We start from the raw sequence: 17,559 nt of genomic DNA, 5'->3' as shown, positions 1-17,559 counted from the left end.
ACAGAAATATCAACTGGTACTGAGTCTTAAAAATTCTTCATATTGCTAGGAAAAGCTGAACGAGAATATATTTTTGACAATGCGCTCGAACGTGAACGTGACCCCGTTATTTTTGTGGTCAACATTGACATTTAAACAAAATAACCTGGCATCCCTGACAACGAGCCGCGAGTGTGCAAAAGGTGCGTGTGTGTTGCAGTAGTTCGTCATTTTATCCCGTTCGGTTTATCACATTTTATGCAGTTTGAAACTTAACAGTTTGCCTAAAAAGTATCTCAATCGGAAGTGCTAGGCCGCTGTAGCAAAATGAGCGCGACCAAATCGTCGGGCACGACCACAGTAACTCCCTCGAGTGCGGAAATGGTTTCCACGGAACTTCCTGCGTCCTCAGGGTCACAGTCCCAGCAGCGTTCGTATGGAAAAATTGTGCTGACTTTGGAAAACTGTCTTCTGCCTGAGACGAAATTTGATCTAACGCCTTCGCAAGCCGACGGCCTGCAGCGCGAAACGGAAATCGACCTACGGATATTGGGCTGTGAGCTGATTCAGACGGCCGGGATCTTGCTAAAGTTGCCTCAGGTGAGTTGGAAAAAACACCGTCGTTTGCAATCGTTTTACCTAATACTGCCAGTCGCCATTTTGGATTGTGTGTTTGATGGTGGGGTGCGTAAACGTATGAATGGGTTGACTGGCGACATTCAATGTTGACTCATTCTAACAGATGATTAAACTGTATCTGTTGGAATGCTTTTATGTCGGTTCCGCGCTGATTCTTTATTTAAAATAGGCATAGTTTCTTTTGTTATAAACGATTGAGGCTCATGTAACGTTCGAGGTATAAGCGAACAAGAGATTTGGCTCAGAAAGGTTCTAATTTTGGAATTGAACAGCAAAACAAATCTACTTTATTCTTTGTGAAAGAAAAGTATGAGGAAAAAACTACGTCGTGCCAATGTCTGTAGTCTAAAACGTATCTTTGGTTCTGTTTCATAGTAATTAATTTGTTTTCAAACCCATTAAATATCGTTTACAATATTTCCATGGAATCGTTTGAACACTAAATAACCATAGTTTTTGCTCCTTCCCCCTTTTCTCTCTCTCTGTCAACTCCTTTTTGTGCATTCGGCGAAACGAAACACACCACCAAACGCATTCGATATACAATAAAAAAAACAGGTGGCAATGGCAACCGGACAGGTACTGTTCCAGCGTTTCTTCTATTCCAAGTCCTTCGTGCGGCACAGCATGGAAGCGACGGCGATGAGCTGCGTCTGCTTGGCGTCGAAGATCGAGGAAGCGCCTCGGCGCATCCGGGATGTGATCAATGTATTTCATCACATCAAACAAGTCCGTGGACAAAAGTAAGTATTCGGTAACGACCCGTACACCAGCTGTTCGTGCGTCTACCGTACAGTCCCCCATCGAACGAGCCCCATTTATTAATCTATTTCAATTATAGTTTTGTAGGTAAGACGCAATCTTACTCAAAACAAAACTAGAGACTCCCTACAAAATGTAAATGTGCAAAACTCGGTAATGTTAGCTTTGTTTAAATGAAATGTAACGAAAAGTGTTTGTGTTAGCAATTATATATAATCAGAATCAATTGTGACGGAGCGGTGATTTTGAACCGGATGGACGACCTATAAAAAGCGCGTTTGTGGATGGAAAATAATTGCACAAGCGGTTTGAAAATATTGACGAACTTTTTCGGATGTTCTTTCACTTATTACCAGGAAAAAATTGGTGAATACCGTAATTATTGTTCGTGTTAAATGTAAATGCAGTGATTTTCATGACAATGTTCTTAGTTTTTGTGAATATAATCAGGTATGAAGTGATGAACATCCGAAAAATTAATCGATATTTGCAAACGTTTGAGCAACAATAGGGAACAGTGGATGTCAATCCTGTCATACAAACGCCTGACGATCGCACCAAAGTAGCAGCTTAAAACGATAAGTAATTATTTTGTATCATAACTCGCGCACTGGAGTGCCGATGTTCTAATGTTCCTATCTTACAGGTTGATCGTTTATTGGGATTCTGACCAAGGAAAAGTTTCAGGTAGGTGTAGTTTTCAGTTCAGGTATTTAAATTTTATGATGTTCCAAACCATCACGGTCTGAAATTATCCCTGTGTATACCTAATCAGATTCATTCTTCTTGGGTTATCTTTCTGTTTACTAATGATATGTCAAGCTTTGAATCCGCAATTGCCTGAGCACTCAAAATTTCATAATTTACCCTGGGGTAGTTGTCAATTTCTCAGGCGAAACGACATAACATTCGATTTTATCCGAACTCACATGACAAGATCAGAGCATACCAATTAAAGCTTGAAATCATTTTATGACACTTTTTGTCTTGTTGTCTACCAACAACCTGCCTCTGGTATGCTACGCGTAGGACTGAAACGTTAGCTATAATTTCGCTTCTATTTATAGATTCCAATCAGAGCGATGCTTTTATATATCGCTTACTCCTTCAAACCCGTCGTCTGTGGCAGGAAAATCCGGTATGTCGGAGATTTTTAGCAGACAAAACACTGCTCGCTACTAATCAAAATTTCAATCATTTATTATTGAAAATACGTGGCTTGATACACTCAAATCGAAACTTCTAAATATTATCAAAATAGACTGAGCTGTAAGTGTTTAAAACCTGACCACATTTCTACGTGTATTTTTGCTTTAGTTTCTGATTTGCATCCCTATATAAAAAATAAAGATGTGATCCACATCAAAACTACTGTTCGAACTGTTGACGTAGGACTACACAGCTATTCTCAAATTCACTGCTAAAATTTGGTTTGAATATTTAGGCAACAGTTATTTGTATCCAGGCGCAAATATTTTATCAAAAACAATTCTTTGAGAAACTCGGAGGCCTTGAAAAAGTTTAATTTCTTTGATGTTAGCGATGAGAGATGCTAATCACGATCACGATCCATCAGCCCTCCATGATCGAGTTCATCCTGCGTTTTTTTGGAATGCGAAGAAACAGCAGAATTTCGTTGAAAATGTCTCTTTTGCAAGGCGTACGAAATAAATTCACTAATGGTCCTTCGGATGTGCAAACAAACCTCTTCTACGCCATTAACGAGTCACAGAAAGTACAAGCCGTTTCGATACTTGTTCTTGTTTTTTATTTATTTATTTATTTGTCGTTTCTTTTCGCGGAAACCACAATAATGACTTGAAAAGAAGAGAACATTGGATATTGTTCGTTATTAATTGATATTCCATCATCAATTGTCTTAAATATATAGTTTATCTACTCGTATTACTAATAATGATACCCAACACGAAGCCGCCTTACTCAGAGACAGGACACAATAATTCGAAACGTTCATGATCCAGATATCTTCTACACTCTACATAACACTGCTATTGAGCTATCCTGAAGATGGATGCCAGAAAATTTCTCAAGAATTGAGAATATGGTTAAACAGAGCATCGTTCATGGACGCTGTGTACAGTTTATTTCAATATGTTATTGACCTCTATGTCAATAATGCTCCAAACGCTCGATTTTCTCAGAAGAATAAAAAATTGGTTTGAATTGTTGGATTGACAATCAGTGTTGAGAAAAAACAATGATTTTAAAAACCGCGACAAGTTTTGGATTGCTGATTGGTCTTGACACAATCCAAGTACGATAAGAGCAGTCGGGTCCTTTGATGATAGCAGATGTTTTGAATGATAGGATTGACTGTTGCTTTGCTCCGCGAAGTTTATATTTATGTTCGTCTTCGCTCCTTTTGACTTCGCGTGAATTTATCGAGTTTTATCAAAGATAATTTAACATTTTGCCTTGGCATCTGAGATATGATCAGCGATCGACTTTTGAACCGAGGCCATGCTTCATATATTATTCGACTCAGTTCGTCGAATATGCAAAATGTTTGGGGCTATAAATGTTTACAAAAAAAAACTTTTAGTTTGCAGTGCGAACTTTGCTTTAAACGAGTGCGAAATCAGCATTTGACTGCTTTACGTTCGAGAAAAATGCATAGAGCAGTGTGAACTAAATTCCGTGTTGCATTATGGCACAAATCTCCAAATATCAAGAGGAACGTGCCATCTGAGCCAATTTGTTCTGATTCCTGATTATGGTAGTTTCATGTAAATCCGAAATGAATTTTTTTCCATAAATAAATACCTAATACATTTCGAATACCATATTAGTATTTTGGTATTCATTAGCTAATCTAATCACTGTTTTTATCAAGCGATTTGCTATTATAAATTACATTAAATAAAATATATTCATTTTGTACATGATCTTATAACTATTTCAAGTTTGTTTGTATCAGTTCATCATTTTTATTTAATATGAGATAGCTGGCTATTGGTTGAACTCATGGAAGAGAAAACAGTCTAACATAATATAATATTTCAATTGGAACTCCAATGGACTTAATGAAATGATAAAGAAGTTTCATGTAAGGAAGGTCACGACAAGCAAGAATGTCGCGAACTGGGACATTGGATAGTCACCTTGGGTACGCAAGAAATTTATTAGTTGAGATCTGACATCACGATATTCCACGCATGTCCAAACAACATGGTCAATATCGCGATAACCTTCGCCACAAGCACAATGATTAGTCTGAACCGAAATGAAATATTCAGTATCAGAATCAGTGTGTTGTTATTTTTTTACTCTTTTATCCCACGTGGTAAAATATGTAAGTCGTCTATAAGTCAAATTTTAAACATAGAAACTTCTATCTCGTTTTATTTGCTTTTCTCTTACTCGCGACGACGGTTTTGAGGTAGTGAGGCATATATCAGTCCCGATGTTCTACTGAACGAGTATAACAGGTAAACCATGGTCGAAAATCGATCATTTCTTTTTGTGCTTTGAACGGAACTGGATGTTTTGGTGACGACCTTCCGCCAACAGCAACAACAGTCTTGCGTGGTATAAAACCTCAAACACTCAGGTCGCAAATACTCTCATTCGCTTTTCGGATGTCGTGGTGTTCAGTTGCATTCAACCAGCAGCAGTAACAACAGATTATCAGAAATCGCATTCAGCCTCTGAATACTGGATCTGGATTCTGGAACTGAATGTTGAAATCAAAATTCTAAGAAAAATACAAATTTAGGAAATAAATTCAGAATTTGGATTCTGAATTTATACCATATTACTATAATTTCAATGGAAGAAAATATCAAAATGTTCTTTAATAAATAATTAACTGATAATGAAGGTCAATTGCGCAGGCTAGAACGAATGAAACGCGTCAATTTTTACATCGTATATCTACCCAGTAGGTAACGCGGGAATACAATGTCGTTAACTGATTCAATGCCGTCGTCCGAACATGAGAAAGACAAACAACCGTCCTGAGTTTTTCTCTTTAATGCTCGTTGATATCAAACATTTTAGAAAACTAAAATTTTAAGTTATTTGTTATTATTTTGGGTTAAATACAACAAGAGATATTCACGATTAATTTCTACCCATTCTTGTACAGGATAAATTTTGAAAAGGTGCACCATAGTAAAGTAAGCCGTATTCACGACAAAATTCTTCGCCCTTGCAAACGACCTCCTGCCAGTTAACCGAAAAACATTCGGGTAGGCATGTTTTTTAGTTCTTTCTTTGTTTTATTTATCAATTCCTCCTTAGTTTTCGCAACAAAATTGTTGGGGTAGATCTTACGCTTCAGGTTGGCCCAGAAATTCTCGATGAAACGCAGCTGGGGGACGTTGGGCGGGTTCACCGACTTGGGTATTACATCGATATTCAGCCGCTCCAACGATCGCTTCGAGTAGTGTGCCGACGCCAGATCCGGCCAAAGCACCGCGTCTTCGCCCTTATGGTTATGGTTTCTTGATGAACGACGCAACTTCCGGCAGGCATTTCGTACTATAATTTTCCTCGTTGACGGCCAGTCCGGAGTGAAAGAAGAGCGGCTTTGACATCCCCTTTTCGCTGACTGTCAGTCACAGCAGCAACTTCTTGGGGAACTCGGTGTGTGAAATGAACTTCACCTCGGAGCTCATTTCCTTTGTGGGGGACGTAAAATGTGAAGAAGTGCTCTACCGGTCGTCATCCAGAACAAAACCTTAAGCCCGCAACAAATTACACTCGCTACGCTTAACGTTCCTGAACGTTCATTAAATCTCATTAATATTGACGAGAATTCTATCCGGATGGCAATCGTTTGCATCAAGGCTTCTACCTCCTCTAACCCTGAAAGCTTACCGGCAGATATTTTGAAAAAAATGCTCGACTGGTGTAAATGCTCCCCTTTGTCGACTATTTCGGATGTTACTCTCTAAAGAAGTTTTTCCCAACTTATGAAAATCTTCTTTTATGTTCTCAATGTATAAGAAAGGGGACAAAAAAGACTTGAGCAATTACCGTGGCATCACATCGCTTAGTGCAGTTCCTAAACTGTTTGAAAAGATACTCTTACACCGATTTTCAACAACTGCAAGCAATATATTGTCGACTCTCAACATGGCTTTATGCAAGTGGAGGACGCTTAGAACAATGTGCCAATCACACATTAACACAATGCGTTGGTGCATTTATCTATATTGGCACTTTCGTTTCCATACAGTTGCACAGTTGCGGCACACAAAGGGCTCAGTTTTGACAAGAAGCTGTTTTATGGGGCACAGCGTGGCACACTTAGACTCACAGTATATCATGTGTTTTTTTAGAGGCACAATATAGTTTGTGTTAAGCGACTCTCCCCTTGGCTTTATGTCTAAGCACTCCACAACCACCAACCTATTGTCATTCGTGTGCCCGTGACTGATGTCAAAAGGTTTACAAATAGACGTTTACACCGATCACTCTTCTGCCTTTGATATAATAAACCGCAATATAACAATTGCTAAATAGCAGTGAAAATCGGCGATCACTTTTCCAATGAGTTTATCGCTTCGTCCGGAATTCCGCAGGGTAGCCATCTTAATACTTTTACTTTACTCCAACGACGTCAACTTTATTCTAGAGTGCCCTTGTCTATCGTTTGCCGATGCCGTTAAGATCTACTGTTACATTCGAAGTCAGTTGTTGAACTTCTCCGAGTGGTGTAAAGTAAACCGTATGAATTTGAATCCTGACAAATGCTCGACCATTATGTTCTCGAAGAAAATACAGCCATTTATATTGATTACTTTCTGAAAGGATCCCCGATAGTCAGAATAATGTGTGGTGAAGACCTTGGTGTCTTTCCCGATGAGCCACTGACATTCAAGCAATATCGTTTATAAAGCTTCTTGCAACTTAGGATTTGTAATCAGAGATGGCATTTCACCAGAGTGATACACGCTGGAGTCAGATTCTTGTCCACACCGAGGATGCAAAAAACGAAGCACCGCACAAAGAGGAAAGCGCACTTCTTCTCAGTGTCGAATAGACAGCATTTGAGTGTGTGCTTGTGGTTAAAGCAGCTGGCGCGAGTGAAACACATTCTCTTCGCATGAATCGCTCACACGCGCTCTCGTCTAAATACACCCAAGTGACCACTGGCGCGTGATGGTGAGCGAACACTTCTGTGAACTTCAATTAATAGAGAGTAGATCTGGCCTTGCTATGAAAAATTTGCAAGGAAAACAGAAAATTTTACGATAAATTGTTTTATTTTGCGTGTCCACGCTTCTTCTACGCAAACCATACAGCAGAGTGCTCACCGGCGTGTACACCTCTGTGAAAGTATCTGCATCCACCTCAGAAAATTTATTAGCTAATGCTGTAGCACTTTGGTGCGATTCAGTGGAAGAGGTAAAAGGAAATAAACAAACGCACTCATGATGCGTGCACACTTTATACAACAGTGGTGTATAAATGTGAAAGAGAAGAGCTCTCGTCAAAGTTGTCAGTGCGAGGGGAGAAATTTTGCTTGCTCTTCGTCACACAGAGGAGATAGACATCTCTGATTGTAATGAGGATGGCTAAACATTTTATATACATGTTCTGTTTAAAATCTCTTTATTGCTCAATTGTTCGTTCACCCATGGAGTACTGTTCTGTCGTTTGGAATCCTCACTACATAAGCGGTCCTCATAGAATCGAATCGATACAACGCAGATTCATTCGCTTCGCTCTACGGCGCTTATCGTGGAACAATCCATACCAACTACCAAGCTACGAAAGTCGCAGGCTACTAATCGGTCTCGATACACGAAGTTCGTTGAGATGTTGTACGTTCTTTTTTGATAGCTAATGTTCTGACCGATAAGATTGACTGCCCTGCTTTGCTCCGCGAAATTTTTTTCAGATATATTTTATTAAGGCACAATCTGTTAAAGTTTATGATGCCAAGGGCTTGTCCCTGTGGGTCCTCAGGAAACACTCTTGAAGATCCGGCGTGTGTCCCTCATCGATGGGAGTGGTTCTTCGTGGCGGTGATGATGGAAACATGGGAAAAATTCTCGTGACATGGAAACATTTCAAAGGTTGCCGTATTCTTTTGTGGGTCCGCGGTAAACACCCCCGGGTTACGAGAACCCGGCGGGTGGCCCGCATGTTGACTGGGGCGGCTTTCCGTGTGCGTTTATAATGATGTTGCCGAAGAGAATGAAAAAAAAAAACAAAAACATGGGGAAGTAAATGTTGTGGAAAACGGAGTGGAAAAAAGGGTATGGGAACGAATGACTAAAAACGACAAAGATCTAATTAGTTTACATCGAGATGGTGAAGAGACGGGGGAAGGGATATGCGAAAAAGTTAGTGACAGCAAGAAGATCTTGTTAGTTTCGATAGAGATGGTAGACAGGCAGGGGATCGGGAGAATCGAGCGGATGTTAGTGCCGAACCTGTAGGTGAAGATTATTCTTAACCTCGCCAAGGAAAGGAGAACTTTCTATGCCAGATGCAACGGATCACACTTGTATATTTATGTGTTTAAGGTACTTGTATATGAGCATCATATATGAAATATCCCGATTTGCCAACACATCTCGAACAGGTACATCAGGTGGTCTACCTCGGGCCCTGAGGGAGTCCTTCAATAAAAACCTGGCGTCAGTATACTCCACGCACGTCCACACGATATGCTCGATGTCCTGATAACCGTTACCACAAGCGCAGAGACCGCTCTCTGCGAGCCCAATACGCCGGAGATGCGCGTTGAATGTGTAGTGATTTGACATGAGCCGAGACATCACGCGAATGAAATCGCGACTCACGTTCATCCCCCTGAACCAAGGTTTCGTCGATACCCTAGGGATAATGGAATGCAGCCATCGTCCCAGTTCGCCATTGCTCCATGAAGTTTGCCAACTTTCGAGAGTTTTCTGACGAGAAATACTGAAAAATTCATTGAAGCAGATTGGTCTTTCATAAATATCACCTTCCAATGCGCCCAGTTTAGCCAATGAGTCTGCCTTTTCATTGCCCGGAATGGAACAATGCGAAGGGACCCAGACTAACGATATTGAATAAGACCGTCCAGCTAAAGTTCTCAAGTGTTCCCGTATTTTCCCCAGAAAATATGGGGGATACTTTCCTGGCTTCATTGCCCGGAGAGCTTCTATTGAGCTTAGACTGTCCGTGACGATGAAGTAATGGTCTTTGGGCAAGGTTTCAATGATCTCGAGGGTGTACTGAATGGCAGCTAATTCTGCGACGTAAACTGAAGCCGGATCACTGAGTTTGTACGAAGCGGTGATGTTCTGATTGAAGATACCGAAGCCTGTGGACTCGTTGATGTTTGATCCGTCAGTGTAAAACAATTTTTCACAGTTGACTGTTCTAAGTTTGTTATAAAAAATATTAGGGGCTACTTGAGGGCGTATGTGATCCGGAATTCCACGAATCTCTTCTTTCATGGATGTGTCGAAAAACACAGTAGAATCAGAAGTATCCAAGAAATGAGCACGGTTGGAAACAAACGAAGAAGGATTAATATTCTGAGCCATGTAATCAAAATACAAGGACATAAAACGGGTCTGAGAATTAAGCTCGACAAGCCTTTCGAAGTTTTCAATCACCATCGGATTCAAGATGTCGCATCGGATTAGCAAACGATATGAGAGATCCCAGAATCGATTTTTCAACGGTAAGACGCCCGCAAGCACTTCGAGACTCATCGTATGAGTCGACTGCATGCAACCTAAGGCAATACGCAAACAACGATACTGAATTCTTTCCAGTTTAATGAAATGGGTGTTCGCGGCGGATCGGAAACAGAAGCATCCATATTCCATTACGGACAATATCGTTGTTTGGTACAGCCTGATCAGGTCTCCTGGGTGGGCACCCCACCAAGTTCCGGTTATTGTACGAAGAAAATTGATTCTCTGTTGGCATTTTTGTTTCAGATACCTAATGTGACATCCCCAGGTGCCTTTGGAGTCGAACCAGACCCCGAGATATTTAAATGTGAAGACCTGGGCTATGGTTTCACCCCTGAGTTGAAGCTGTAATTGGGCTGGCTCTTGCTTCCTTGAAAATACAACCAGCTCAGTTTTCTCCGTAGAGAATTCAATACCCATTTGAATAGCCCATGCGGATAAGTTGGCAAGAGTATCTTGTAACGGTCCTTGCAGATTGCCAGCTTTGGGTCCTATAATGGACACAACGCTGTCGTCGGCAAGTTGTCTTAGCGTGCAAGATGTGTTTATACATTTGTCGATGTCGTTTACGTAAAAATTGTATAAAAGGGGGCTTAAACATGAGCCCTGAGGAAGACCCATGTAACTGAATCGTATTGTCGACAAATCACCCTGTTCAAAATGCATGTGTTTCTCGAACAATAGATTATATAAAAAGTTATTCAAAACTGGTGAAAGACCATGCTGATGCAACTTCTCAGATAGAATTTTTATAGAAACTGAATCGAAAGCCCCCTTGATGTCAAGGAAAACAGATGCCATTTGTTCTTTACGAGCAAATGCCATTTGAATTTCGGTTGAGAGTAACGCAAGACAATCGTTCGTTCCTTTGCCCCTGCGGAAACCGAATTGTGTATCTGAAAGTAAGCCATTAGTCTCGACCCAAGTATCTAAACGAAAGAGAATCATTTTTTCGAACAATTTCCGGATACAGGAAAGCATAGCAATCGGCCGATACGTATTGTGGTTAGAGACTGGTTTCCCTGGTTTTTGGATAGCGATAACTCTCACTTGTCTCCAGTCATGTGGCACAATATTACCCTCTAGCAACTTGTTGAATAAATTCAATAAGCGCCTTTTGGCAGAGACAGGCAAATTTTTCAACAAGTTGAATTTAATTCTGTCTAGCCCTGGGGCTTTATTGTTACACGACAAGAGCGCAAGTGAGAACTCCATCATCGTAAACGGTGTTTCGTTTATGTTCGATGTCGCGACGCGGGTGATCTTCTCTTCCGGAACAGAGTCGGGGCATACCTTTTTCGCGAAGTCGAATATCCAGCGATTTGAATATTCCTTACATTCATTCGTATTATTTCGATTGCGCATTCGTCGGGCGGTGTTCCAAAGAGTGCTCATTGATGTTTCTTTTGTTAGTCCATCCACGAATCGACGCCAGTAACCACGTTTTTTAGCTTTAATCAAACTTTTCATTTTAATTTCTAGCGCCGCGTATTCGCGATAATTATCCGGTGTTCCATATTTCCTAAAATTTTTATACGCTGAAAACTTTTCTGCGTTAAGTTCTGAGCACTCTTTGTCCCACCATGGGTTTGGAGTACGAATGTTAGTTTTTGTGCCAGGTACACGTTTCGTCTGAGCTTGAATCGCGGTTTCGAATATTAGGCCAGCCAAAAACGTGTATTCATCGTTCGGAGGAAGCTCTTGAGTAAATTCGATCTTCTCGGATATCGAGGACGCGTAGCTTTTCCAATCAATGTTTCGTGTGAGGTCATACGAAACATTGATTGTCTCCGATGGTCTTAAACCGCTGTTGATTGAAATTACGATAGGCAGGTGATCGCTACCGTGAGGATCATTGATCACATTCCACTTGCAATCTAATCGTAGCGAAGTCGAGCAAAGGGATAAATCCAGCGCACTTGGCCTTGCTGGTGGTGCAGGAATCCGTGTCATTTCTCCCGTATTCAAAATTGTCATATTGAAGTTGTCGCAGATATCATGGATCATAGTTGATCTATTGTCATCAAGAAGACAACCCCATCCCACACCATGTGAGTTAAAGTCTCCTAAAACTAACGTAGGTGCAGGAAAGAGTTCTATGATATCACAAAGCCGTCGGTGCCCGACCGAGGTTCTAGGAGGAATATATATAGAAGCAATGCAAAGATCTTTACCTTTGATTCTAGCTTGACATGCGACTACTTCAATGCCTGGAGCCAGAGGGAGGTTAATTCTATAGAACGAATAGCACTTTCTGATCCCTGAAAGTACTCCTCCGTAGGGGTTTTCTCGATCCAAGCGTATTATATTAAAATCGTGGAAGGTAAGGGGTACCTGAGAAGTTAACCAAGTTTCGCATAATGCAAATGCATCACATTGTAGGTTTCTTATTAGCATTATGAAGGAATCTATTTTAGAGATAATACTTCTACTGTTCCACTGTAAAACAGTAATCGAATCCATGACCTCGTTCGAAAAATTAGCCATCGAAGGATACGATTGCTGAAAGAAGGGGCCATTTTGCAGTCAACTGCATCAAAAACGTTTTAACTACTGGAATAAAAGTCATCAAAAGACTCTTAAGGGGGTCAGATATGTTGAAGGTAGAGAATATGAAGTCCACAATGTCAGTGAATTTTACAAGTCCAGCACATGGTATGTTCTTTGGCTCCTTGGGAGTTTTTGGTGTCCCCGGAAGTGCTGGGTATTCTTTTTCGCATTGTAGGTCTCCGGAACTAGGAGCTTTTGGCTTTGTATTTTTGTTTTTTCCACCAGCACTCCCTGTTGATGTTATTTTTGGAGGGCCCTTAAGAGATACCTTCGAACCCTTGCTAGGAAGCTTAGGAGATGATATGTTTCTCCTTTTCCTAGAACTTTGAGGGACAGTTGAAGATGTACCTTCGAGAGGATCATCAGAGTCGCACTCGTCCGTTAACAAGCAAGTGTAGAGATTTGTTGATTGTCTCGGTGGTGTAACATTTTTCAGTATTTCTGCGAAAGAGCGCTGTGAGCGTTGCTTGAGGGATTGCTTCAAGTGATCTCCTCGTAATTTATACGTTGGACATGCTGGGAGATCATGCGGACCTGTGTTACAGTAAAGACACTTTTCAATGTTTTTTTCACAAGTGCCACTCGCATGACTCCCTCCGCACTTCGAACAGCGGGGCCGATTTCCACAATGGGAAGCTGTGTGTCCTAGCTGTTGACAACTAGTGCAATTCATTACCCGTGGTACGAAAAGTCGTACAGGCAGACGAACCCTGTCCAGGAGAACGAATTTCGGCAAAGCCGAGCCGGAGAAGGTCACCCGATACGAGTCCGAGTGGGGATAAGACTTTGTCCCATCCGCGGCGATCGATACTGAATGCAAACGTTTGCAGTCCAGTATCTTGACATTCTTAAGCGAGGGATCTTTAAAACATCCAACCCCATGTTTGAGAATGTCCTCGCATGTCAGACTTGGATCTGTGATCACTCCGTTTATCTCGACTTCGCGAGCTGGTATGTAAACACGGTAGTCCCGCGTAAAGTGCTTGTTTCCAGCGATCTCATTAGCCTGCTTCAAACTGGTTAACGAGACCCTGAGCTTATCCGAGCGAACTTTCAATATATTTTGCACGGTTGTATATTGTGACGTCAGGTCTTTAGAAATTTGCAATAAATTAAGTGGTTTTTCTATGGTCCGGAAATAAACCACATAAAGGCCAGCCGGGATCGAGGGTTCATCGGGATACTGTTTAACTCGGGTAGTCTTATTGTTTGGAGCAGATTTTGAATCTGTCTCCATTGTATCAGCGGGGGGAAGGGTACTATCAGAAGGACTTGTCATAGCGCGGCTGATTCTCCGCGCGAATTATAGGGGGTAATCAGAGTAGAGATATACGATAAAAAGTAATGAAGGGAAAAAAAACACTATACTCAACGGATAATTTGTGGCAAAACTCGGCCGCTGGGGCCACAAGTTGATTAGTTGTGCCTCCGTGTGCAAAAAACCTCTGAGAGGAAAAAAGCACCGGTCCACTGTTTCACTTTAAATGTCTGATCCAAACGTCCAAGCAGCACTAGCCTACGGCACTTGCCACGCCGTCAACAACGATGGGTAATTGCACGAGACTTTCCAATATTTTATGAACAAACGAAAAAATGACACGTGAAAAAAATTTTCCTGACTGTTCAAGCACCAAGCCTACTGAGCAATGACTCCGCGAAATTAATATCCACGCCACTAACAATGCTATTATTGGCTTGCAGAGATCATTCATTCGCGTTTCATGAAGATTCGACTTCAATCTATCACGCAGTAGGATACTTGATTTTTTTTTATATATTACTAGAAATTATCATCAGGACCATATTGCGTCTGTTGAGTTCTGGAAATGAAGCAAAAAAGTTGAAAAGTTCACCCACACAACTAATACGAACGAATCTCTCTATTCGTAAATGCGAAAGAACCATGCCAATTTTATTCGTATTTACGTGTTCCAGTTATGTCTGTGACATTATCCACTCGCCATTTTTATCGAGAAAATTGGCATTTTTCAGTCGATTCTCCTTCAAGGTCCGGAATAGGTTGCTTGACAGATTCGTTATATTTTTGTTCATTTTCCTATTTTTCATCATATAAATTAAATTTCCGAATATGACTGCTTGCAATCATTTTGAAATCATCAAGACCAAGATTCAATCGTAGAAGTAACGTAATCGAAAAAACGCGTCCGCATATTTTTCTCAGAAACTGACCAATAATCAAGTTGAAATGTATTATTGCTGGTACTTTTGGTTTCGGGAATGTTGTCGAATGTACCACGTAAGCGCTTAATGACACCTCTGTGAAATGGTCGAATCAATCAGAATGAATTTGAGTCAAAAATCTGTCAAAATTAGAATCAGGAATCATCTTAATGAAAAAAACAAGTGAATGAAAATAATGAGACTGTTTAAACAACAAGAGAATTAGGTGGATTAGGAAGAGGTTTTTTTCATAAAAAAAAACAATGATAAATCAACACACGAAATTTTGAGAATATCAAAACTAGCTCACTTGAATCACTCACTCGTACACCAAAAACCAGAATGTCAAGTATCTTTTAAAGGTTGGTATTCATTAAACAGTATGGAAATTTGATTGACAACGCCATCTATGTATCAGTCCAGGGACTTATTGATCCATGTTTCATGTCGAATCATAATAAAATGATAAATAACTCATTCAAAGTTAACTTTTAATTAAAAATATATATAATAAGTCAAAGCCGAGCATTAACCTAATTTCCTAAACTTTTGCAGATTCTCTCACCCCTCACTTACTCCGTACGGTGCGCCGGTAAGATCAGACCCGTGCTTGTTTACTAACCACTTTCGTTCCAGCTTCGTTGTAGGATAAGAGTTTTGCACAATTACATTTTTAAGTGGACATAATGTTTTGGGCAGAGCGTTGCGTTGCACACCCCCCCCCTGGCACGAGGATCTCTTCGCTTCGTGTACCGAACCGTGTCCGTCTGGCTAGTCTATCTCTATGGGTGAAATCACATCACTGTTTGGGGGGACAAACAAACGGCGCAAGCACAAAACACGACAGACACTGAACACGGCGAGAAGATCGAGGCCTTGTGGGAGCAGCAGCAGCCAGCTCAAGAAGCGCGTAAATGGGGAAGAGACTGTACCCGGGGACAGTCGGCATCTCGCACCGGGCCCAAAAAGCTAGAAGAGCAGCGTAAGCCTATATGATGGTTTTCTTTCTTTTCTTTTCTTCTCGTTCCTCTCGCCGTGTGTTTCCTAGACCGCTGGTGCCGATGATTTTGGACCAGCACTACATCAATCTGAAATCTCAGGTGATCAAAGCAGAACGAAGGGTACTGAAAGAGCTGGGCTTCTGCGTTCACGTCAAACACCCGCACAAGTTGATTGTAATGTATCTGAAGTATTTGGAGCTCGAGAAACACCACAACATGATGCAGATGGCGTGGAACTTCATGAATGACTCATTTCGGACGGACGTGTTTGTGCGGTACCAGCCGGAAACGATTGCGTGCGCTTGCATCTACTTGACGGCCCGGAAACAAAACATTCCCTTGCCAAGCCAGCCGGCATGGTTTCTGATTTTCCGTGTCAGCGAAGACGACATGCTGGATGTTTGCTACCGGATAATGGCTTTGTATAAGCGAACGAAAGCAAATGCTGAAACGTTGGAGGAAGCCGTCGATAGTCTGAAGAAAAAGTACCAGGATCAGAAGAAGAAAGATCGCTCGGAAACGAACACACCACCGACGATCGTCATGGCGGATCGAAACAATGGTTCCCACAATGCATGGGGAGGTTTCATCTCGCGAGCTCTACCAGCAACGGTCAGCGGTGACAACAATGGAAACAACAACAACGACAAAGACGGCAAAAAATCCCGTTCAAAATCAGGCTCACGGACGCCCAGAAGCCGGTCCAGGTCACGTTCACGCTCGCGGACGGCATCCCGATCCAGATCACATTCACCTTCAAGATCGTCACACTCCAAATCTCGGTCGCACTCACGGACGGCGTCACGATCACGGTCGCGTTCCTCCGCTGCCGACCATTCGCCGTCGCACTACAGCGAAAAGAGCGGCGCGCGCAAATCCAAAAAGACAAAACACCGATCACGAACACCCTCCAAATCATCGACGAAAAAGAAGTCCAAACATTACTCGCTATCCCGTTCGGCATCGCCCGAAACACCACAAAAGTACAAAAAAAGGTAATTCCGTTCGACTTCCCTTTGTTTTATTGTTTTTTAATTGTTTTTTTTTATCTCTGTCTAATTCCGTTCCCAGCGAGAATAGATACGACCGCCGGCGAGATGATCGTGACAATCGCTACATGAACGGAGGTGATCGAGACCGTATCTCATCGAAGTCTGAACGGGACCGGGATCGGGACCGCAGCCGGGACTATCATCACCATCACCACCGGGATCGTCATCGCGACAAAAGTGGTTACGATCGTGAGGATTACCGCAAGGACCATCGAAGCTCACACAGCATCGGGGATAAGCGGGACAAGTACAGCAGTCGACATAGTGGCAGTGACCGGCATCGATCGTCGAAGCATGGAGAGCGGGACCGTAGGCGATAAAAACGCAGAAACGATCTATGGATCTATACTAGATTCTAGGCTCATTGACTTGAGAAATGCCATTTTAGTTGTTTTCTAATATTTAGATTTTTTAAACAATAGTTTCCGTATGATATGCGATTGCGAGCACAGGATAGCCTGATGTTGACAGTGATGCATTGTAAATAAAAGCTGGTGTTTATTCTAAGCTGGATATGAAAATCGAACGGCATTTGGAAAAGGGCTTCATCGACCAATCCGAATCCGTTACTATCAACTGTCGCAGAAAATAGCACTTGTGAGTGTATCCTTTGCGGTCCTGCTAGGTTTACTTCAGCTATCACAGCAAAAGTTGCCAGTATCAAGGCGAATGATTTTTTTCAATCTACATTGGAAGAAAACCAGAAATATAATGAAAAATAACGAA

General features: G+C 41.6%; 1 protein-coding gene across 1 annotated transcript; it reads left to right on the top strand.

Moving 5' to 3' along the window:
- Positions 1–164: 164 nt before the first annotated feature.
- Positions 165–17,559, top strand: LOC131434670 (cyclin-L2-like). Its single transcript, XM_058601647.1, has 4 exons — positions 165–579; positions 1,177–1,361; positions 15,829–16,776; positions 16,853–17,559. The coding sequence occupies exons 1-4, from the start codon at positions 307–309 to the stop codon at positions 17,151–17,153; spliced, it is 1,707 nt and encodes a 568-aa protein (XP_058457630.1). The 5' UTR covers positions 165–306; the 3' UTR covers positions 17,154–17,559.

The sequence above is a fragment of the Malaya genurostris genome, chromosome 1 (genome assembly GCF_030247185.1).
Source record: "Malaya genurostris strain Urasoe2022 chromosome 1, Malgen_1.1, whole genome shotgun sequence".
Lineage (NCBI taxonomy): Eukaryota > Metazoa > Arthropoda > Insecta > Diptera > Culicidae > Malaya > Malaya genurostris.
This window is presented reverse-complemented; position numbering and strand designations above follow the sequence as displayed.